At 47.4% G+C, this 22,591-nt stretch overlaps 9 protein-coding genes across 9 annotated transcripts; 4 read left to right on the forward strand and 5 right to left on the reverse strand.

Annotated features, from left to right (window-relative positions):
* Positions 1-471: 471 nt before the first annotated feature.
* PFICI_12299 (uncharacterized protein) lies at positions 472-1,392 on the reverse strand (the record flags this gene model as incomplete). The annotated part of the gene is made up of 3 exons (XM_007840880.1): positions 472-881; positions 944-1,030; positions 1,086-1,392. The coding sequence occupies 3 exons, from the start codon at positions 1,390-1,392 to the stop codon at positions 472-474; spliced, it is 804 nt and encodes a 267-aa protein (XP_007839071.1).
* A 525-nt stretch (positions 1,393-1,917) lies between these two features.
* Positions 1,918-2,346, forward strand: PFICI_12300 (uncharacterized protein; the record flags this gene model as incomplete). The annotated part of the gene is made up of 2 exons (XM_007840881.1): positions 1,918-1,988; positions 2,058-2,346. The coding sequence occupies 2 exons, from the start codon at positions 1,918-1,920 to the stop codon at positions 2,344-2,346; spliced, it is 360 nt and encodes a 119-aa protein (XP_007839072.1).
* A 1,570-nt stretch (positions 2,347-3,916) lies between these two features.
* Positions 3,917-4,968, reverse strand: PFICI_12301 (uncharacterized protein; the record flags this gene model as incomplete). The annotated part of the gene is made up of 3 exons (XM_007840882.1): positions 3,917-4,617; positions 4,685-4,852; positions 4,923-4,968. 3 exons carry the CDS (start codon positions 4,966-4,968, stop codon positions 3,917-3,919), a joined length of 915 nt encoding a protein of 304 aa, XP_007839073.1.
* Positions 4,969-7,666: 2,698 nt separating this feature from the next.
* Positions 7,667-8,951, forward strand: PFICI_12302 (uncharacterized protein; the record flags this gene model as incomplete). Its single annotated transcript, XM_007840883.1, has 2 exons — positions 7,667-8,865; positions 8,921-8,951. 2 exons carry the CDS (start codon positions 7,667-7,669, stop codon positions 8,949-8,951), a joined length of 1,230 nt encoding a protein of 409 aa, XP_007839074.1.
* Positions 8,952-9,696: 745 nt separating this feature from the next.
* Positions 9,697-10,647, forward strand: PFICI_12303 (uncharacterized protein; the record flags this gene model as incomplete). The annotated part of the gene is made up of 1 exon (XM_007840884.1): positions 9,697-10,647. One exon carries the CDS (start codon positions 9,697-9,699, stop codon positions 10,645-10,647), a length of 951 nt encoding a protein of 316 aa, XP_007839075.1.
* Positions 10,648-11,145: 498 nt separating this feature from the next.
* On the reverse strand, positions 11,146-13,245 carry PFICI_12304 (uncharacterized protein; the record flags this gene model as incomplete). The annotated part of the gene is made up of 5 exons (XM_007840885.1): positions 11,146-12,047; positions 12,107-12,123; positions 12,220-12,917; positions 13,002-13,041; positions 13,109-13,245. 5 exons carry the CDS (start codon positions 13,243-13,245, stop codon positions 11,146-11,148), a joined length of 1,794 nt encoding a protein of 597 aa, XP_007839076.1.
* A 428-nt stretch (positions 13,246-13,673) lies between these two features.
* PFICI_12305 (uncharacterized protein) lies at positions 13,674-14,488 on the forward strand (the record flags this gene model as incomplete). The annotated part of the gene is made up of 3 exons (XM_007840886.1): positions 13,674-13,875; positions 13,936-14,025; positions 14,076-14,488. 3 exons carry the CDS (start codon positions 13,674-13,676, stop codon positions 14,486-14,488), a joined length of 705 nt encoding a protein of 234 aa, XP_007839077.1.
* Positions 14,489-14,977: 489 nt separating this feature from the next.
* On the reverse strand, positions 14,978-16,168 carry PFICI_12306 (uncharacterized protein; the record flags this gene model as incomplete). The annotated part of the gene is made up of 4 exons (XM_007840887.1): positions 14,978-15,185; positions 15,275-15,843; positions 15,890-16,093; positions 16,166-16,168. 4 exons carry the CDS (start codon positions 16,166-16,168, stop codon positions 14,978-14,980), a joined length of 984 nt encoding a protein of 327 aa, XP_007839078.1.
* Positions 16,169-19,772: 3,604 nt separating this feature from the next.
* On the reverse strand, positions 19,773-21,504 carry PFICI_12307 (uncharacterized protein; the record flags this gene model as incomplete). The annotated part of the gene is made up of 3 exons (XM_007840888.1): positions 19,773-21,020; positions 21,072-21,247; positions 21,303-21,504. 3 exons carry the CDS (start codon positions 21,502-21,504, stop codon positions 19,773-19,775), a joined length of 1,626 nt encoding a protein of 541 aa, XP_007839079.1.
* Between the last annotated feature and the right edge of the window lie 1,087 nt (positions 21,505-22,591).

The raw sequence follows: 22,591 nt of genomic DNA on the forward strand, positions 1-22,591 counted from the left end.
TAATATTGGAAAATAACAATATCGATAAAACTAAGAAATAAATGGCATACACGTTTTACTAAACTGCACTTGAATCAACTTGAATATGCAAATTTCACAATCCAAGTGTCAGCAGTTTCACTTTCAATTTTTTTTAATTCTTTTTTTAATTTATTTTTTTAATCTTTCTTTTTCTGTAAAAAAGAAGGCGGCGACATGCCGGAACAAAAGAATGAAGGAAAGAAATGAAGAAACAAGAGAGAGAGAAAAGGCGATATTTGCCATCAACGGGAGGAATGGCTTTGAAATCAGTTTAGACCCAGCTTACTCTCGACACTATATCTGAGTGTCTCTTGATGCTTCTGTCTTCGCTAGTTTGCGTCCGACACGAAACAATATTGTCAGGAAGTAAGAAAATGTTCCGACGACAAGACCCAAGATGGTGAATTATTCGAACAATTGAAAAGGTCATTTGTACATTCACTACATTTTCTACGCTGTCCCGTGAGGATAACCACCCTGGTCCGAGATGCGATGCTTTCGTGCGAAATCGAATACAGTTTCGAAATCCCTGCAAACATGGTATGCCCCAAAGCCGTCGGTGGCAGGCTCATCAGTATCACTCTTCTGTCCCTCTAAGGCAGTGTCGGCACAGCACGTCAAGGAATTCTTCAGGTACTCGAAGCAATGACTGACGTGCCACATCATCAGGTCGTCTGACATATCCTCATGCCCATGATGTTTATTGTTGCCCAACAGATTGCTAAACTCCTCGGCTAGCATGTGCAAGCAATGCAGTTGATGAAAGACGGCAATATTGTATAAATTCTTATCGCGCGATCGAATTGGAGGCGGCAACGACTTGTCGCTCCAATCGTCAACGGATATAAAACCGCCACCAGCTATGTCGAGATCTTTTCAGCATGTTGACCGCAATTTTACGTTCTCGGTATTCGGCTTTTACCTGGCATGACTTTCATCCAACTCGCATCGGTGGCATTCAGTGGCTCAAAGCTCGGATCTGCCTTGAATATTTTTACTTTGGATCCAACTATGGACAAAATTCAGCTCTTATACCCGCCCATGTAGAATAGAGATGTGCTCACCAGAAGGGACAAGCGAGTTGAACTCTTCAAGAGGTCGTGGGTCCTTGGACTGTAGCCAGGTGGAGTGGAGTATCGCAGTCTGCAGCATGACGACAAGCAAAAGGACGCCGATGAGTGTATTTCGGCAAAGTGTTACAATCTGAGCTTTGCGCCGCCGTCTTCGCTCATGCCTTGATATAGTGCGGTCGACCTCGTACTCAAAGTCATCGCTGGGAGCTGTCGAGGACGAGCTAGCGATACTTAGTAGTGGCCGTTCAGAAGATTTGCGCATGGCAACTTGTTTGGAGGTGTACACTCCAAAAGCCATACTGAAGTCCGCTAATGTGTAAATAGAATAAATGATGGTTAAGATGTAAGGTGAATAATGCAGGATCTAATTTGGGCTGTTGTAGCTAAATGGTGGGATATCCTGGGCTGGGTGATTGATTCGAATGTTAGAGCGTACTCGAAATGTTAAGGGAGCCGAAAGAATACTCCCGGAAAGTTTTACACATTCTAGACCCTTAGACGGTCCAATATGACCGGTCCGGGGCAATTCCGGACTTGTAGAGGACAACGCCGGATAGGCGCTTTCCGGACGAACGAGGACCACGGTTCAAACCTGGAAAGACAGTGTATTGTCGGTAGAGTGAGGTCAATATTCGTTATACTTCATCAATGGTTATCGATTCACATTACGTCCACGTATATAGCCCGGAATGTCTTCGCTCGAGTGTCAACCCTCAGCAGCAGCATCAACGCTTCTTCACTCAGCTCTTCACCGCCTCATCCAATTCATCACAACGATTCTATTCTTTTTAGAGAAACCTCGAGCATCAATTATTTGATCAGTATGGTTTCTGCCAAGTCTTTCGCCGTTCTGTCCCTCCTTGGACTCTGCATGGCAGCTGCTCTGCCCGCTGAGTAAGTACTGCAAAAGATCCCATATAATTTCCGGGTGAACAAATACTCAAGCTGAACGATTTAAACCAGAGTCAGTGACAAGAGATATCTCGTCAAGTATGAAGGCGACAGTGCCAACGACAAGCGCTACTTGGTCAAGTACGAAGGCGACGAGGAAGCCGCCAAGGACAAGCGTTACCTTGTCAAGTATGAGGGCGACGAGGAGGCAGCCAAGGATAAGCGTTATCTTGTCAAATATGAGGGTGATGAGGAAGCTGCCAAGGATAAGCGTTACCTTGTCAAATATGAGGGTGATGAGGAAGCTGCCAAGGACAAGCGCTACCTTGTCAAGTACGAGGGTGATGACGAGACTGCTTAAGGAGAGGCAAAGGATTGTCGTCCAGAGGTATTCAGCACGATGTATCTCGACATCATGCAGCTTTCCCTTTGTGAGATGAATGATGGTATATGACTGATGGTAGCGAGATGGTAACGTTAAGCTTATGCTCAATACACTCCTTTGGATCAACAAAAGCTTAAGTTCATGAACACTTATTCACTTATGCAACTTGAAATACGTCCACTGCGGCACGACAGGGGTCTGCTGACTCATTCCGACACAACAGCGACTGTTCCACTTTTAACGTGGCATTTTGTACCCGACAGCGGCTCCGTATCCAGGCTCCGTTATGGCGCTTTCGGCCGGAGCACCGTTGAAAATCCAAGCCTCTAATCATACCTATCGCTAATATTAAAAAGATACTATCAAGGTTAGCCGTCGCGGTTAATAAATATTATCTTAATTTACCTTTTCGATTATAATTAGCATTTTAATATCGTATATTTAATAATAAAACAAGGTTCCTCATCAAGTAGACGGGACGAGTTCGCCGAGCCTATATTTGGGATGTCGTCTCGCAAGTGGTCCTAGCTCATAGTCCCGGGTGATACCGAGCATTGCGGAAGCCTTCATTTGAGCGTACCTAGTGCCACGCCCTACTTTGCAAGCCATCCTTTAGCCTGACATGTTGATCTTCTGCAGGCTGTTGTGCACAGGTTTTGCCCCGTCATCCAGAACACGACTAGTATGAATGAACTCGAAGGATTTCCGAAACGGGAGCATGGTGTAGGAGTATATGTAAGGATCTAATTGAGGAGCTTAGATATGTTAGCTAGGCATTTTTGAGTTCTATTAGTATCCTGGCTGGCACGGTGTCAGCATTACTATGTTTCGTCACAGGCCCTCTCTATTAAGGACGCCATACGACCGTCGGATGGGTATTTTCGCAGGGTCTGTCATCATGGCCCTGGGCAGCGCTTTGCAGGGCGCATCGGTCCATAGTGAGTGTTCACAATTACCTCGCAAATAACGATTAGGTCCGCGATCTCTAACGATTTTCCTCCACTCGCTATGTTCATCATGGCTCGGTTCGTCATTGAGTTTGGGCTTGTCTTTGCCAATGCTTGCGCATCGATGCTGATCGCGGAGCTGGCTCACCCCAAAGACCGCCAGGTGGTGACTTCCCTCTATCAGACCGCCTGGTATCTGGGCGGCGTCATGCAGTCGCCTGACTCCCCCTGAATGACTAAGGATCCAGCAGATATTTTGCCTCCCCTTTCGACACTCATACTTAACTTTTACACGTGAGCCAAGCCTGGCACACCAGCCTCGGGACACTACGAAGTGAATCCAGAACATCTATCAAACTCCTGATGATCCAGATTTATTCCTATAATTGGTCCCAAACACTGAGGGTGATGTCATGCAATTCCAGTATTGTCTATGGATTTTCAAAACGGGCTTGTCAAAGCTTTAAGATCATGAGTAGTATTAATTCCCGTAGTTATACAATACCGCGCGTGTTTAATGATCGTGGCCTTCCTGCTCGCGGCGGAAAGTGTGCTGATTTCTACCCTTTTTTTTTTTCTTTTTGCGGCGCGCCACTGATCTACCTCCGATAATATTGGTTTGCAGCATCCTCCAGCCTTTGCGCCTCTTCCGCTCGTCTCTGTACCTCCCTAGCCCTTCTCTCATCAGCTTCCTGCATCATACGAGCGGTATTGTCCTCCCTTGCTGCGGGGCTTCTCCAGTCCTCTACGAATCCGCGTTTAGGTCCTGCACTGCCTCCACTGCACCGATGAAAGAAGAGTGTTATGAGGGACCGGATGAGAACAGGATTTCCAATTACCCGCGCGACGAGTGCGGCAATGAGAAGCCAGAAGCCAATGCCTAGGATTGCCAGGGTATTCACTCTTTCGCCTGTAGCAGCCGCGATATCGGTGTGGGTGTACGGCGCTATTGCGTATTGCGCGATGGTCACGTACAGCACGATGCACGCCACCAGAAGCACTACGTCGAATCCTGTCACTAGCATCACATGGCGTCCGAAGGCCTTTCCGGATATGATTGGAGTAACGAAGACCATGACGCTTATGATGATGGATATTATGAGGAACGCAAAGATAGCCGCGGCCATTGCATTGGTCGTCGGAAAGTGGCCATCCACGGTCGCAAAAGGCGCTGTGCAGATGGCGATGGTCTCGTTGTCTGCTGATGCTACGACGTCGGCTTCCAACAGGCGAGCCCAGTCTAGGGCTGGCGGGAAGTGGGAGCGGCAGGTGACCTCATCGCCGAAAACTCGGCAGGAGCCTGAAAGATTACAAGATGAGATGTTAGCAAATCGATCAGTAGCAGCGATGTGAACATGCAGACTTACTCGTCAGACTGATGCGATATTTGTCAGGGATAATCTCCGTGGCAAGGCTAGCGCAATCATCCCCGACAAACATCTCAATCATCCTCTGATAAGGATTAGATAGACTGAAGGCGCTCGAGGTTGAGTCTCGAGACCCGGCCAGAATGAGAATTGCGAATATCACATTGGCTAATTGATCATTTGTTAGATAGCGATCGCTTGAATGACGAAGACTGTCGTGCTCAGGGAGCTTCCCCACCGAAATTCCAAAACCAGTGCCAACAACGCTTCCATATTTCCTCCATGATGCCTCCGTCTTTGAAGTCACCACGTGCTAGGGAGTTTCGGACTGAATCCGTATCACAACAATCACATGGATTGCCGGCACATCTCAGTTTATATACCTGTCGAACCCCGGTTCTAAATCAGTACATGACGCACAGCCCACCAGGTCTCAACGACCTATTCCGTCTTTGCTGTGACAACCTCCGTGCCATGATGCATAACATTGGATCCCCAGCTGTAACGACCTCCTGGCCAGAGCACTGCTTGGAGCCTCTGAACATAGATATCGATAATTGGAGAGGTCAGTTCAGCTGACGGGTGTTGGGCCAAGTTCCGGGGCCACGATTGGAGAGCCAAGACCTGATCCCAGACATTAGCCCCGCTCATAGACAATCAATCCTCAGCTGCCAGGCCACAAACAGTATTTCTCCAATCACCGAGCTAGAATCAGACAGGGCATCTATTCGAGAGTGACAGGAACAGCAGATCATCGGTTGTGTAACATGGATGTCCCTGGTTCACGGACCCATGCTTCGGGTCGAATGTGGGAGGTCTCGGTTGGGTATTGAGCTCGTGTTTTCCCGCTTACGGAAGCTTACATGGTAGGTCTCAGCCAGCGCTGTCGAGTAGGCATAGAAGTGTTCTTGCTACAGAGCGCTGGGGGGGAAGAAATAACAGATGCTACAGTAGCTTTAAGCGTTTATTCCACATTGTTTCGTACAGGTGAGAGCGGGGAAACAAAAGGAATTATAGTTGTGACAGATTGCTTCGAGCTCAACGTAATGATTGGCTCCCTTGTACCGGAGTGTAAGGGTGTTGGTGCGAAGCACAGGGCCAAGCTACTTCAACCTCACTTATTGAGTCTAATTTCCAAGCACACAAATCACTGTACAATGTTGTTGTGTCACCCTAACAATTCTTTCAGGCGGTTCCGACTCCTCGTACCGACAGTGCACCGCTCAGTCTAGTGTTTGGAAGACCACGGTCCTCGTAAGGCGACTCAGCATGCCAGAGCGGATTTCAAGTCTACAGATCATACAAACAAACAACATGAGGGCACCAAGCGCTGAGACCCGCACCTGTTGAACGAAAGTGTCGAGTTTGACACGCCCATTAGATCGTGTGGAACTTCCCCTACCGGTGGCCGTTGCAGCATCATCTTATTTCCGCCCGAGATTGGACGACCTTCATCAGGATCTTGTTGTATGTAGGAGGTGTTCCGTGGTTTATTAGAACGACGACAAGCAGATTCATCCCTAACAAGATTTGGAAAGAAGATAAAGTTCCGGCGCGTATGCGACTGAGGGGCAATCAGGCTATCAAGATCTAGACCAACGAGGCTGACGATTAGCATAATCTACTGTACTCTATTAGTGAAATAGGTGAATTGCTTTTGGCTCCGAAGTGTAGTTTAACCCAAGGATACTGAATAGCACATTACACTTATTCTCTATCTGCTATGCCTGCACGGGCTCGCCCGGTCTTCCACCTGCCTCGCTGCAGGGGTGCTAGAGCCGCCGCTAAAACGAGAGGCTTTACTGACTCGACCAGCTTAGTGGACGTACTATGTGTGTATATATTGAAGCATTTCGAGGTTTTCTTCCGGACTCCTGCAATAAATCCCTGCATAAATCCCTTGGGCTTCGGCTGAAACGCGCCACGGCGTTTCTTGGCAACGTCCGCACCAATCGATCTCAGGATGTGCGTTATTAACAGTCATGATTGGGCTACCGCGAAGATTAGAAGGATAACTAGGGCAGTTGGCAGTGGACTAATCCACTTCCGGCATTGTATTTGGTATAGGGCGAGCCATTCTTTGATCCCATAACTTCCAGTTTTGGACATCGCCATGCCGAAAACCATTGTATATGTCCAATTTCCTTTCTGCAATAATATGGCGCACGTGAAAAATTGATCAAGTTAGCATTCAATAAATCTCACCGTTTAGTATGTATCAAATGGCTCTTTGAAATCTCAACGAAATTTAAACTCACTCGTTGACACATTTTTTATTCATTTCTAATACCTTTCTTTTTTTTTTCAAACTTCCACTGGGGTTTTAATCGACGATATACGGCAGAGCCTAATTAGCTCGATTAGGCTGATCTTACAACACAATGTCTCTACAGTCTTTTCCCCCTCCACTTCTCTAATTTTCTCAATTATTCTTACTCTCCACTACACCTCCCTCACTGCTTGGGATGGGTCAATGAGAACCTGTACCCGTATTTATATGACAACAAAAAGATGTATTTAGTTTTCCAAATGCGTATTTTGTTTTCGAATCACAAATTCGGACGGTATACACAATTGCATTTCAACAGTCATATATACTAGGTAGTTTCAATGTCGCATTACAAAACCGCCACAATTTACACTTAATATTTCAAAGTAAGAGAATTTCATTTTTGTCAGCAAAAGAGGCAAAAGTTTGGTGTGGCTCCGAGAATGACACGAAAACTCTCATCGCCCCGTGACCGGTCCGAGGGCGGTCCGCATTCGTATTTTATTTCCGGTAAATCGTATCCACCAACTTCCTTCCCAAGTAGAGATATTGGAGAAGATATCATATTTTGGAAACAATAGTATATACTATAATTGGTAATCTTGTTGTCTTCGTGTTATACCTATGTGTTAGAATACTCATATGATAACACGAGAAAACCCATATTTTAGCGCCGCAAACATCTCCTAAGTCCCAAACTAGGAACATCGAACATGTCCCACAGACGTTCTGCCTTCTCAATAGCGGCATTGGCCATCAGCGGATCATGGACTGCCCGCGAAATAATCAGCACAGTCGCAACAAGCCTTCTCCCTAGCTTTATGAGATCATCGAATGAGGAAAAGGAACCTCTCACAACAACCAAGTCTACCAAAAGCAGTCGCCGTCAAGACACGGCGTATCTTGATGGTCTCCGAGGCTTGGCAGCATCTGCAGTATATGCATATCATTTCATGGTCCCTTTTAGTCGATCACTTTTGTACGGCTCCTTACCCAGTAGTCCGGACTCGGCTTCCTTTTTTGGACTGCCCATCATTGGGTTCTTCCGCAGCGCCGCGACCATGGTGAACATATTCTTCATCATCTCGGGCTATGTGTTATCACTTTCGACCCTGCGAGCTATCCACTGGCAAGACTGGGAGAAGGCTCTGCATTGCCTATCGACTGCTGCTTTGAAACGCGGAATCCGTCTATTTGTACCTGCAGTCATCACCAGTCTGCTCATATTTGTGCTGTTTTCAGGACAGCTCTATGCCAACGAGGACCTTTTCATGACCTTGCCGGCACATTGGGTACCCCTTCGACCAAGGAGAAAAGCCTCGCTCCTTGCACAATTTCAGGACTGGCTCGATTTCGTGATTCGACGATTGACGAATCCGTGGCGATGGAACTACGACCTATTTGCCAGCCCCAACGCTAGCTACTATGGGGCACACCTTTGGACTATCCAGACTGAATTCCACTGCTCGCTCGTATTATTCTTCATCATGATGGCGCTCAGTCGGATAGCCGGAAGTTGGGCAAAATTTACACTTTCAATTTCCTTGATACTATATAGCTGTCTATGCGACCGGTGGGAAGTGGCCATGTTCCTGTGCGGCATGATATTTGCAGAACGCGACATTGGTTCTAAAAAGACGTTGGAACCAAAGTGGAAGGACCTAAATGGTCACTGGATATTCAGGAGGTGGTACCGAGTATTCATTGTGCTTCGTGGTCTGGTGGTCCTCTGCACTGGCTTGTGGCTAGCTTCGTATCCGGAGCTGCGCGGTGCTGAAGCGATTGGATTCAGCTGGCTCGCGAAGGTTTCTCCATCACCACAGGTCTGGCAAGCTATTGGAGCATCTTGTGTGGTCTGGTCAGCAGCAAACGTCACCTGGGTTCGTTCTTTCTTGGCTACTGGCCTGCTGAGGTATGTCGGCCGTATATCATTTGCCCTCTATCTTATACATGAACCACTTTTACAGGTCTGTGGGTGGACCTTTGCCTCTGAGATGAGAAAGTACTTCATCTCTTTTTCTACAGATGTCGGTCTTTCCCCAGGGCTTGGTGCGCAAGTGGGTATGTGGATTGCCTTTGTCCCCATAACGTGCGTGGTCGTCATTGTGTCCGATTACGTATGGAGAGCGCTGGACAAACCTTCTGTGGTACTAGCTGGCAGAATGGAGACATATTTACTATTAGAAAACGAATAGGCAGATAAAATGCATTCCTTTAACAATAGTACACTTGCTTCAACTGCACTCATTGATGGTAATTCAACATGGACATAGATCAGAATTCGGATAATCTGCCACCAAAATGCAGACTTTTGGACTTGGTAAAATATTTCTAGGTGGCTGGTTTTGGTGACTATAGCATAATAAAAAAGAGAGAAAAGAAAAAGGGGGGAAAAGGGGGGGGGGGGGGTGGATTTTACAAAACTATCACAACATGATAGCGTGGCGTTGATTCATTAACCTCGAATACGTCCGAGCAAACAATCGAGGGGCGTCTCGGAGACTATGCCGGGGGGCACCCGTTAAGGCGGTCCGGAAAGTCCAGGAATAGTGGCCATCAGTTTCCGGATATGGCTGACCCGGACCGGACAAAGTATGCATAGATCCGTGAGGGACAGTCTAAATTTCGAAACTCATTTCCAATCAATGGGCATGATTATCATCATCAGCGGCTACCAGTTGGAATTGATTGTCTTCCTACTGTTTTCCTTCATACAACCTTTTGCACTCCAAGTATGGAAGCAATGATCAGCTCTAGGCCTAGCAACGACAAGTACGAAAAAGTCTTGGCGAACGATCCCGAGCTTGAGAGTAACAGCCAGCGCACCGAAGACGAAGATGAATCGATTCTCCCAAAGTGGGACCAAGGATATAGGAAACGTTCGCTTGCAGCAATGGTATGGCTTTGCATGCGCGTCGCCTTGATCGTGGCCAGCATCATTGCTTGGGGCTCGTCGCTATGGCTGACCCATTTGGCGACCCTGGAGCTCCAAAAAGCCCGAGCACTCATCCCACACTCGGCAATTACTACTGCGCAAGCCACCAAAACTCTCACTGTCACAGCCAAACTCTCAGCCCCAACTCACACCGATCAAAAGACCGACAGTCATGAAAGCACCGGACACAGAATTACCAATCCTCACCATGACTCGCTAAACACCATGTTCATACCTGGCGGACAACTTCCCGTCGCCGGATACGGTCTCGCATACAACACTTATTACTGCAACGGGTGGTCCGACCCCGAAGGCGCCCGGGCTCGAGGGTGCGTGCTGGACCCGAGCCAAGGCGGCTGGGTGCACGAACTCTGCCACGACCCAGAACTCCGCGCAGAATGGCTGCGGCTCCCGGACTTTGGCTGGTGGCTCGACGCCCACCGTACCCAGCCTATAGCCCAGGAACGAGTCTGGGCCGCCGACGTGCCGGGCGGCGTGCACACGGAGCTCTTCACCCCGCAGGCGTTTCACATTGAGCACTGCAAGTTTGTCATGCGCCTCCGTGTCAAGCATACCACGCGCCGCAATCGGGGTCTTGGGTATCTGCCTCTGGACCCTGGGCACATGTACCACTGTCTGCACATCATGACGGATGATGGTTCGGATCCCACGACGCTCACCAAGGTTGTATTGGGAGAGTTTGGTGGAGGAACTTCGGGATTTGGATTGGGTGGTGAATGTTATATGCCGATACTTTGAGCTTAACGACAGGTGAGGAGGAACAAAAGCGTTGACTTGCGCTTGAAAGCATGAGCTGAGAATGAATTTCATTATGTACCATTTGTATCTCGATCTAATACATGATTAAAACTTTGGTATCGCTCTCTGGAGTACTTGAAATGTGATTTTCAAACGCGAGCCTCTTGTTATTTCAATTTCTAATGAACAATTGTATTGTTTCGACGAACACATATCGCCAATTACCCGTGCGGGATGGATACATCATGTGCGTTCAAGACGACCTGCATGTCAGGATTGACGGATACTTTGAGACTGTCCGATGATGATACACACATTAAGCAATAGATTTCGCTTCGATAATTGGAGGGAACGAGGCAAGGAAGATGGGAACCATTTATTCCGCTATAGATCATGACCAATACTATGAAACATATGTAACTTGGCCGTGCGTAGTCGAGAGTACTATTTCACTAACGTGACTGAATGATTGATCATACCCCTCAATGGCAGATAATCCTACTGACATATGGCCCAGATCAAAGCTGGAACACACAGAACAAAAGTCCACAAGACATCAGGTACCATACCTAGCGCATCGAGCCCTTGATCCAGAAGCCAAACAACGACTAGTGCCATAATTTGGGGAACAGTGATCGACATATTGTGGACTGCTAGAAGCCTTGGGGTACTGTGGTCGTCATCACACTCTGTGTCAGGATTTTCGTCCTCATTTCCAGGCGCCTGGTCATTCGAAGGACCGTCTTTCTCGTGATTGGCAGGATTTTGATTCTGGTTGGGTCGAGGAGAGTTTGCCGTCCTTGCTCGAGCTCGCACTGCGGCTTCGTACGCAATGAGTGTATACGGCACCCAGTTTGCAAGACTGAATAAAAGTCCATTGGATCCCAAGAACAGTGAAGTCATCAGAGCGGTAGAAGTGCTTTTTGGGAAAAGATTCGTCACAATGGTGGCCACCAGGGAAATAGCTAGACCAAGCAAGGACGGCCGCCATATCTCCCGCCAAAGTGTTTGGCGGGTTGTTTCCAGCGTTTTAGTACCATGAGATTCTTTGTACTTTTCAATCTGTATTGGCTGTAAAAGGTTTGTTGTAACATCTTGCCGGTTGTCATGATTTGAGGCGACATGGCTGGTTGTTGTGATATGGAGTGAAGCACGTCTTACATCGGCCTCATCTGCTTCCGTCTCGGGATCACTATCATCTTCGATAGTAAAAACGGCGTCACCAATTTCGTCATCTTCTCCGTTTGTCTTCGAGGATAATAAGTGATATGAAGAATCTTCCCTGGTAAGAGAAACTAGCACCAAAGATAGCAGAGATGTGCAATGAAACAGGAGTGCGGTCCAAGCAATAGCCGTGGCTGACTGTTGGGACGCTGCCATCAATGTATTGTGATCTTCGTCTTGACACAAGTTAGTACCACCTTTTTTGTAATAAGAGTTTGTCAAATGTTGAACTCACACGCGCGAGATACAAGGCTTTTCAATATTCGCATTTGGTCGAGTTAGCGTCGGATGCTAGACAGCAATCAAGAGTAAGGGGCAAACACTATGAAAGGGTGCAGATAGACTTACACACTCGTATAGTGTAAAACCAGAAACCAGGCAAACCATGACCGCAGCTGCACCGCACACGTCCAACGAGTGATCGGTGGCAAATCACGCGCAGTCTTCAATGTATGCGAGAGTCGAGAACGGATCGACATTGATCTCTGCACAGGTTCTGATACCCCTAGTATAGGATACCTGTACAACTGTGACACGGCTACCATGATGAGCATCGCTAAAAGCAAGGCCACCACAACCAAACTCAGATCCCAAAATGCGGGACTGTAAATCAGTGCGAGGAGAGCAACGAATATGGATCCCATGACGGAAAAGCAGCTGACCCATAGATTAACAGCAACCTGCTCATCCGGGTCAAAGTAGTCGACTATGGAAGCGCGTAGCCCTAGCGATAGAGGCTGGATGCAGAAATTGAGCATATACAGGCTGACCCCCGCAACGACATGAGTGACTTTCGCATCGCTCCACGCCGCAGCGGTAGAGTAGGATAATTGTTCGACAATGATGCTAATTGATGCAAACGCCAGGAGGGAAAAGATGACACCGATTCCGCCAAAGAATATGAGGGGCTTGCGTTTGCCGTAGGGGCTGCCAAAGCTGTCACCTACAGCAGCGACAAGGGGTGGAACGATCAGTCCTGCCAGAGGCCCGGCAAATAGGAAAAGCGGAACGTTACTGTCGCTTATACCCAGACTGTACAGATATGGCTTGATTTGAGCAGTCAGCAATATCCAGGCAATGTGGACACATATGGAAACAAGGAATCTTGAACTCCATGACAAACGACTCACAATTCCAAAAACTTGTTGGATACTCCACGTCAGCTGAAGGCTGTTGAAGCGAAAGAGTTAGTGTCCATGCTCATTGCACTTTTCTTGCGTCGAGGATTTACACGTACCAGAAAAAGGGGAGGGTGGCAATCAGAAAGTCTCGCCGCAACCTAGGTCGCTCCTCTGTTTGCGGTGTATCAAGGGAACCATTTTCATCATTTGTCGGCATAAAGGGTATTTCTTCGTAGATAGGTTCATTTTCCATAGTGGCAGAACCAAAATTCTGATACGAACTTGTAGTTGCTCAAGATTGAATGTGAAAAGACAGATGCTAAGCGTGAAATGTTTTGCTCGTTTTTTTTGATTCACTGACAATTTTTCGCCATCATATTCAGCTGCACAAGAATTGGGAAACGGACTCTGGGGGGTGGAGTGAAACCAGTGCTGATTGGTTGGTAATGGTGTTTGTGCTATCCCCATTTTTGGTCATTATTTTCCGGAGATGGTCGTTTGCCGGACCGCAGCTCGGTCCGGGGACTCCACAGTCGATGGCCGCTCTGATACCAGAGCCACTTGACAACGACCTGAGTATAGCCAAGTGATTGAAGACGTTCAGCTGCCTCTTTTTCTCTCTGGATATCATTCCTTGAGGCAAAGTTTCATGCATTGTGCTACCGTCGAGAGTTCATCAAAATGTTCAGCAAACATATCAGAAACGTTCTTCGGCGAATGGATACGCTCACCGAAGAATATTTCATACTCACCTCATGGAAGTATCTTCGTCGGATCCTCCTTATTTGCATAGTATTTGCGCAGTGGTACCTTCTTTGGAAATTATGGACAGACCCGCCCTTGCCTGAGATATTGGGCGACGTGAATGGATTTGCACCGTCTTGTAAGCGACTCTTGTGGCCACCGTGGTTTGACTAGCTCTCTGACTTTCTAATGAGTCTAGTTGGCTCTAAACCTACTCTTTTCCAGAAAGAGCCGGACTTTAATCCGTTGAACGCAAGCGATTCGCGGTGGTCAGATTTGCTTCCAGAGTGTAAGTGATGTGGAGCAAAATAGATTGATCTGCTATTCTGACATTTGCAGTGGGTGGTGGATTTGTACGAGTTCCATCGTGGCAATCCTTCCCACTACTACCAGCGCCAGTCCGCGCACCGAGCGACGGAACCGAGAGCTACAACGTGGCCGTCTTCCACCAGCTTCATTGCCTGCACAGCATTGCTGAGCTCGTGGAAGAGCTTCTCCCAACAACGGCGACAACGACGGAACCAAAGGCGCGGATTCCCTCGCCCCGACGCAAGCACATTGAGCACTGTTTTGAATACCTCCGGCTATCGCTGCGCTGCTGTGGGGATACTACGCTAGAGGGCCAGGGCAAGACTGTGACACCACCAGGGATCGATGGATTTGGGAGCGTTCACATATGTAGAGATATTTCCCGGATTTCATCGTGGGCAGAGGAAAATCGCGCTTCTGACTTGCAGGAGTTGCCAACTTGAAGTGACTGCAACTAAGCTTCGATATATTAGTCATTCCCATTTCCAAGATCCATTTTCGTCACATGGGTGCTGTCAGAGCGCTGCAGGACTGCAGGGGGTTCGACGCGGGGCATATAGATTCGTAAATAAGGACCGTTGGATCGCCATATAGGTGGCTCCAACAGTAGGCTTCGGTTGTTTCTTCAATATACCGGTGCCTATCACTCTATCGTTCTAGTGATTCCCACAGGTGCCGATTACAGCGTTGTAATATTCTTTGTTCGTGTGAAAAGATATGATAGGTATGGGTAACAGTTGTTGTATTAGTTGAGTTGTTTACATCCAACAGAGGTTGGATGGTCAAAGATATATACATGTGCGGAGAGGCGCTCCACTTATTTCTACATTTTGACAGTTTGGGAGACTTCAAAGATCTAGTCCGTTATCTGCCTGCAAATATCGACGTTTTGGGCTCATCCGTCATCTGAACTAGAATTTGCGTACTCGGATTCAAACCCTATCGACCATGGAAACTAGGTCCGCAACATGCTCAAAGAACTTGTGATGTGGCAAAGTCTCAGCCAGCCTCCCGAACAGTCCATAGGCCATGGCAATCAGTACTCGACCGTCGCGCTTTTTCGCGTCCAATTCTGAATTCCCATCCGCTTTCTCAATAGCGAGAAGACACAGGGCCATTGTTGGGACGTGAAGTAGTGTTCTGTCATATACTGGTCAGCAATGAAGTTCTTGCTGGTTTGCGAGACCCAAGTTCAACTTTAAAGAACCATGCCAATTTGGACTGCATACCTATCATATGTGATCTGCGATAAATGAGTCCCCATCTCAAGCACGCTCCTGACAGTTTGCATCAACATTTCTGTTGCTGTCTGATCTTTCTGGTTTGACTGGTCATGATAGCGGGCTCGTGACTTGTTCATGACAAGTGGGCTAAGCACTGATAGCAAAGCCTCATAATACTGGTAAGCCGCGGAAATCTTTAGAAGCATTTGGCACTCTTGTATGCTGGCTTCGCCCTCAGCATCTGCTCGGCTATGTGTGATGAATTGAACTGATTTAAACCAATCCTGCAGATCTGCCAGGAGATTATTGATGGTTGCATTCTGCATCTCGTCGGACAGGGGTTGTGATTCTTCTCGCACCATGTCCCTTCTGACCTTCTCCTTCGATGCTGAGTTACTGCATGTGGCAGATAAGAAGGAGCCCTTGGTAATGCGAACACAAATTTGGGCATAGGAGCACTGGTAACATAGCCAATCTTCTTCGTATCCGTTTGTGCCAGTGTCGGATTGGGATGACCGGCTAGTATGTCGTCTCTTTTCAGATCGCGGCAGGTCGTAGTCCAATTCGGGCAACAGCTGAACTGGTCAAAAGTTGTCCAAAAAGAGATCATGGCGGGCGTACCGGAAATGTTTGCCAACGAAGCGCGTAGCGCTTATCAATGACGAAGAGGAACCATGTTGCCCGTTTCACTTGGATTGTACTGATTCCAGACTCCTTTCCCTGCAGAATGAAATCAAGATGAAGCCTGAGAGACTGTGCAAGTGAAACAGCCTCGGCTAGGATAGATGAACATTTCTCGAGGCCAAATCTGAATGCAAAGACGGACTAGATTGACTCTTAATACGATGGTCACGCTCCATGGGCGAGCAATGAAGAATCAAAATCACAATAACGTACCATTGCGACGATACTCTGTTTAATTCGAATATTAGAAATACTTGCCCTACAGTTTGAGCAGGGTTATACCTACCAAATACTTTGATATGGAGTCAGGCTCCGTTACCAGGAGTTGGTATTGCTCCAACAATCGTACTTGCAGGTCACATATGAAGCTTAGACTCATATTCGTTTCGATCATAGCTCATCAAGCGAGGGCGAGTGTCAACAGGAAGTCTTCCGAATCTGTTGGAATTGCCATCTTCTGTGCTTCTTCGAGGCAATCTTCTTTGATGAGTTTTGTGACGTTTCCTTTTTCAAGAAAGCATGATATTCTGATAAGCTCGTGAATCGTTAGTGTCCGTTACTAACCCAAGAATAAAACCCATGGACACACTTACCCTGTTGGATCCTCGAAACATGCTGACGTCCAAATGAGCTCGTGTCATGACAGGCATGGTCCGGGTCAGTCATTATACTCACAGTTCACCAAATTTTGCACCTGGCTTACCGACAATGTGCAATTCACATTCATGTCCCCGGGAGAGTTGTCTCCAACATGATCAGCCCAAGCTGTAGGAAGTCCCAGCATGGACTGTTTTGAAAGAATCGTAGCTGTAAGCTGACGAATGCGATCCTTTGTCGTCATTTGTTCAATCGATTCACCAGCCGAGACTTCGGTGAGGTCGTAGGAGGATTTATTTCTTTTGATCACGGATGAATTAGCAAATGAGTGAAGATTGGGAAATAACAGGCTTCTGCGACGTTTTCCGTTGCCTGATTGTTCTGTTGCAATCAATTGCTTCGTTCCAAGGCAGGGCCGAGACTCCTTGAGAGGGCCAAGTGAGTTCGAAGCCGTGCCATCAAGGTTGTGGGTACTACTGCTAGTCTCCAGAACCCATTCAGTGCCATTTGCTAAGTCAGATGCCTCTTGTAACAGTGATAGTGCATGAGAATCATCTTGAGTTGAGGTAGAAGAGCTTTCAGATACTAATTGTGTATTCCGATTTGGGAAATGCCTAACCTGCTGCAGTCCAAGGCACTTCAGAGGCCAGAAATTCCGGTACCGCCGGGGAAAATATAGCAGACTGTATAGACCGCCGGTTTTCCGAGCTTGAATCAAGCTCGTGAACCAGAATATCGGTCTCATCATGCAAAATAGTGCTGTGCGATTCATGCAGCCAGGATTCGTGACTCTGGTCCGTTAAGCCATAGGACCAATCCATAGTGTCATACCATGGGATGGCAATTGCCTCGCTGGGCGAGCCAAGAGTCAATGCCGAGCCGGCATTTTCTTCATGTTGCTGATGAGCACTTGTTCTGTTGCTCTGTAGCTTGGCTTTTGTTGGTTGATAGGTACAGGTGTTGTCATGTCGCTAGTGTATGTAGCAGATAAGCTTTCATCCTCTCATGTGTTTGTCATCCAGCAAGCTGATGGCGAAGACATACTTTACAAAAAGAGCATGGCTCTTCCCCATTGCCTAAACACTTAGTATGGGCAGTAACCAACCTGCGATTGGTGCCTACTCACATCTAGCCTTCTTTTCACGGCACAGTTGACAGGCACCACGACGCCTCTTTATCCTTGGAGACTTGGGATCGCTCTCTTTGGAACTCATCTCTTCCGTGTTCAGAATATCAGTTTGTACGCCATGTTTGCAATATCTGTAGATTATTTCAAAAAGAGGTTCTGCTGGCAGCCGCAATGCTGGTGCAAGACTCCATCTTCAAGCATTTGTTTATTTATCGGACTGGCTCGCAAGTTTCTTTATTCCGAGTCGTTAACCGATTACCTCCGACTTGTGAAATCTTTCCTGACAGCTTGCATCCCCAGTCGTATTGCATCAAACTGCCGACAACTATTATTGGCGACAAGGTTTGGCGGCAACAGGATTTCGATTGTACCATCCCCGCAGTTGACCGGTATGGCCACGCTATTCCCTCATGCTCCCTTTTAGTAAGGCATGCCTAAGGCCTCGTGGATATCCCTTGCTTTGGTGCCGCGATGCCTCCTCCTAGGCGTCAAAGTTCTAGATCGCGGTCACCTCATGCCAATCAATCTCACTGATCCACCTGGCGTGTCTAGAGTGTTAGAAAGCTTCCCGAGCCGCAATGCTTGTTTTTCAAACATCTTCTGCTCCAATGATCTGCAAGCAGCACTATGTACTCGATGAGGTGATGATTTAATAGTCGTCGCTAAAACTTACCAATCCCCACCGCATATGAGATGCAGTATTTTAATGTTTGATATTTTTACCAACTATTGATTCATCTCAGCAATTATTTCAAGCTGCGTAAACTCGGTGAGAGAACAATTTACGCAGTTTCGCAATTTCGCTAGAGCTTGATAGTATCACAGCCCGTCGCTTTGACTTATACACATTAAGACGATGATTTTTGGCAAAGCTTTAGAATATGCATACGGCATAGACCACAAATTTATCATCAAATGCCTGTACTGTGTATATACAGATAGACAAGATGCCGTGACCGCGCCAGCCAGTTACCTTCAAGTTTGACAATCTACATAGCATATCGGCACCATGCTACCGATACCCACTCGTTCGCATTGCGATCTTTAGACGAGGGTCGGTGAGACGAGCCTAATGCTTACCCAATACTACCACGGCATGGATGGCCACGATGGTGGCAGTTGACGTTGTATTGCTAATGCTTGTTCTAATCGGATCACTATGATGGCGCCAGCCCGGCTGCGCCGGACGACCTTCCCCTCACAACTGCTTCGATGCATTGCTACCTCTTAGTCTGTAGACGGTCCGGGCGGAAAGGCCCGCGGCGTTGGGCAAAAGCTTATTTTTATAAAGTCCGAAAGAAAGCGCGGGAAACCCCGCTGCTCCCGCCCACAACCCACCTGGACAGCGACAGCCGTTGGAGATTCGAATTTTGAACTCAAGGGAACGCGCAGATCCATGATCTACTAATGCAATAAGAAACGACAAAATAGATCTGAAATGGCAGGAGGAAAAGCAATTGCCGTTGTGGGGATAAGAACAAACATTAGTGCTGACCTCGGATGAATACCAGTGGTCTGATGGTTATTGTCGGGTTGCGAGGTTGTCAAGGTTGTTGCTCCATTGCTTGATACGACAGAATCCTTCAATGGGCAAATATGATCAATCTGACTAACGAGATGCTACCGCCTCACCTCTCCCCCCCTTCTGCCGATCTGACCTATCTTGAAAAGTGCTAAAGAAGTCAGCGATCATGACTCCCACATTCCGGCAACATCTCGCGAGCAAGATCTTCACGCTACTTTGCCAAGACTGAGTAACGGGTTCTTTATTCGATGGAATAGTCTAGAGAGAGGGCCCACTATTACATGCCTTCAAAGAGAAATCCCACTCATTCGGGACGTTAATATTGGTACTTCACGACGTTTTGAACTCCCGCGAGGCAAGGTGGTGTGTCGACATCACATTCAAACCATCATACCTCCGGTAATACCATGGTACACCATCTTGAACACGCTGGAAGGTGAATGTATGGGATGGGTATCAGCTACGAAAGAAACCGCAGCCAATAAGTGTATTTTAGTATAAGGGTTACGCAATATTATAAGAGAAAGATTAATTACCACCTTAATTCGTTTCGCTCACTATAGGACACCTTACTCCGTAAATGGTTCATTGGATTCAAGACTATCCACGCGCCCCAGGAGAACCTCTAGATGACGATAGGCCGCGCTTGGCGCATATTGCGGTACCATGTGCCCTGCCATGTTGATAGTCACGAACGTAAGCCCTCGCTCCGTATGTGTTGTGCCCATGACCCCAGCGCCAGTCAGAGTAGCCAGCTGTGACTGGTCATTGGTGGCGGTGATGGCCGCGTACGTGGAGAGAGCGTGCTGAGGGACGAGGAAGGGCTCGCTGGGTGCAGACTGGAACCCCTGCAAGCCGCCCCAGGTCATGTTTTGGATAGCAAGCAGTGTCTGGTTACTGATCAGCACAAAGTCGAGTTGTCCGTGGCCAATGATGACGTTTTGGGTCGCGTCAATGACACGAGGAATGGCCGCCCAGCTGCTGGGGTCAGAAGCGTCAATGTTGTCTTGAAAGATCCCACCACTACACTCGGACCAAGATTGGTTTTCGTGTACATGTATTGCTTTCTTGACATCTGCCCTGTCGAAATAAACTTCTGCGCCTTTGGGGAGATATGACAATGAGCCAGGCGCTCCGAGCACGTCCCAAAGCAGAGGGCAAGTTGTGGCCACCTGATACTCATCAAAGCACGGGTTTATAGGAAACATCTCTGTGTAGATAGATGTCCACAATCCTTGGCACTCATCAGTCAGATTCATAGTCCCTAAATCTGGCTGTGGGCCTGGTGGTGGGAAAGTCAGGTATGTTGTTAGGCGGTGCTGAAAGCCGCAAGACTCATGAAGTCTGTGCATATTGCCTGCAAAGGAATCGTTTAGAGGAAACAGACTCTTGTGCTGGTCAACAAATGGAACAGCCGCTATATTGCGATCACTGATGGCGTTTCCGATGAGCGGGTCATAAATGAGCATGCCGGACACATTGAAATATGTGGCATCCTGAGCGTCCAAAAATGCCGACCCAATGTATGGACAATACATGCCGGCATACGATTCGCCCGTAATGTATACCTTGAAGCCATGCAGCCCGAAAAGGTCAACAAAGTTCTTCCAGAAGCCCATGAACTGGTGGCTCAGTTCGTTTTCATCATGGATGGATGGCGTTCCTGTAGAGAATCCAGTGCCAATGGGCTGCTCAATGTAAACAATATTGGTTAGGCGACTCCAGCTCCAGGGATTGGGAACTGGTTTATAGGTGCCATACTGCCAAAGGAACGGGCCATTTTCCTGCAGTAGACCTTCCAAGGAGGAGCAGCCTGGCTAAATCATCGTGAGCCAGATCCTTCAAAACGAATTCAAAGTCCAACTTACACCGCCATTAAGCCAGATTACAATTTCATCCCGGGAAGTAGCGGATGAAGAGGGAAAGAACCAGAAAAACAGCCTTTCGAGAATAGAGAGGTCCTCGCTGATGGACAAGAGTCCAGCGTAGGATTCCCCGATATCGAAATCGACATCTGGAAGAGAGGTGCTGTTTACAAAGAATTCTATAAATAAGTCAATTGGAATGCACTATTGAAATGTAGAAGAATGCTTTCTTACGTGTTGTATTTGCTTGAAGATAGCTTGAGTTAGATGGTTGTTTAGAATTCCGTTGAAGTAGTTGATAGTCATTGCCTGTATCTAATCTCTGTAATAGCTGGTCATGGTGTGAGAGAAGTCGGCTGTCCGTCAAGGCGAAACATGAAAGCAAGATTAGGATATGCAAGACAAATGTCCACGGCCACGAAAAGGATGAGTACATTTTCTTTTTCAATACCAACACTTGAAGGTAATGATTACGCCAGCAGTGCTACAATCAAGGATGCATGGCATTAACTTGGGTGATTGGAAGAGCTTGTCAATGATATGCTATGTTCACTTACTCCGAAGCCTCATGTGCGGAACAGCGGATTTCCGAGTTGGAGTTTTCCTTTGAGTATCTCAGCCAGTAGTCAGTACTGAATGAGACGGGGATTTTGAACATGCCGATACTACCCAGTCAAGCTTTATGAGTCGCATCGCGTAGTATGCAGGGCTTTGGGATGCATGAACGTTCGGATCCAGACTTGATTGGAGCCTTGCCAAGGAAAACATATGCCGCGTCTTGAATGTAACATTTGTGCAGGGCGACAACCGAACCGGTGGGTTATCGCGTGTATTTGTCTGACAGAATGGTGACACTGGTGGAAGTTCCGCGGGATCCTGACGTGTTCCGCGGGAGGTGTTTTAGTTGCCGCCAACGGTCCCCGTGTTTACCCCTGTACGACTACGCCTTGTGGCCCCCCCCAATGCGCTAGATCTTCCACCATTTCCCGCCCGCCCGCCGCCACCAGCGTACTGCTTTCTAGCACCTACCCGTACTTGTAATTCTCCGTTCTCATTCTGGATCCAGGGTCTTTCGTCTCGACTAACCTACCACCCACCTCTTGGCTATGGTTCTTGTCATTATAGCGTTTTCTGAACATTTACTTCAACCGGATGAAGCTATTTTCAACAGATCTTTCTCTTTCTCTTTTCCTTTCTTGATATATTTGTAAGGAGGTCATTTTAATCAATTGAAAACGCGCTTCTATATTGTGCCGTTCTCTTAGTGATGATCAACCACCGTCCCTGATTTGAGGCCTAGCTGAATCTGGTAATGAGGAACTTTGGCAATTATCCAATCCATCGTAATAACGTATGTAGGGAGCAGCAGTAACTCACTATTAATACTATTAATCGAATACCAACCCAGAAAAAGTTCAAACCATGCATTGATCTCACTTTTTTATCCAAAGAGAACGATATACAAGACCAGTCTGTATACTGAATGCATCCTCAAGCCAAGCTGGGTTCGTTTGAGCTCCGTC

The sequence above is a fragment of the Pestalotiopsis fici genome (assembly GCF_000516985.1).
Source record: "Pestalotiopsis fici W106-1 unplaced genomic scaffold PFICI_Scf_10, whole genome shotgun sequence".
Taxonomy (NCBI): domain Eukaryota; kingdom Fungi; phylum Ascomycota; class Sordariomycetes; order Amphisphaeriales; family Sporocadaceae; genus Pestalotiopsis; species Pestalotiopsis fici.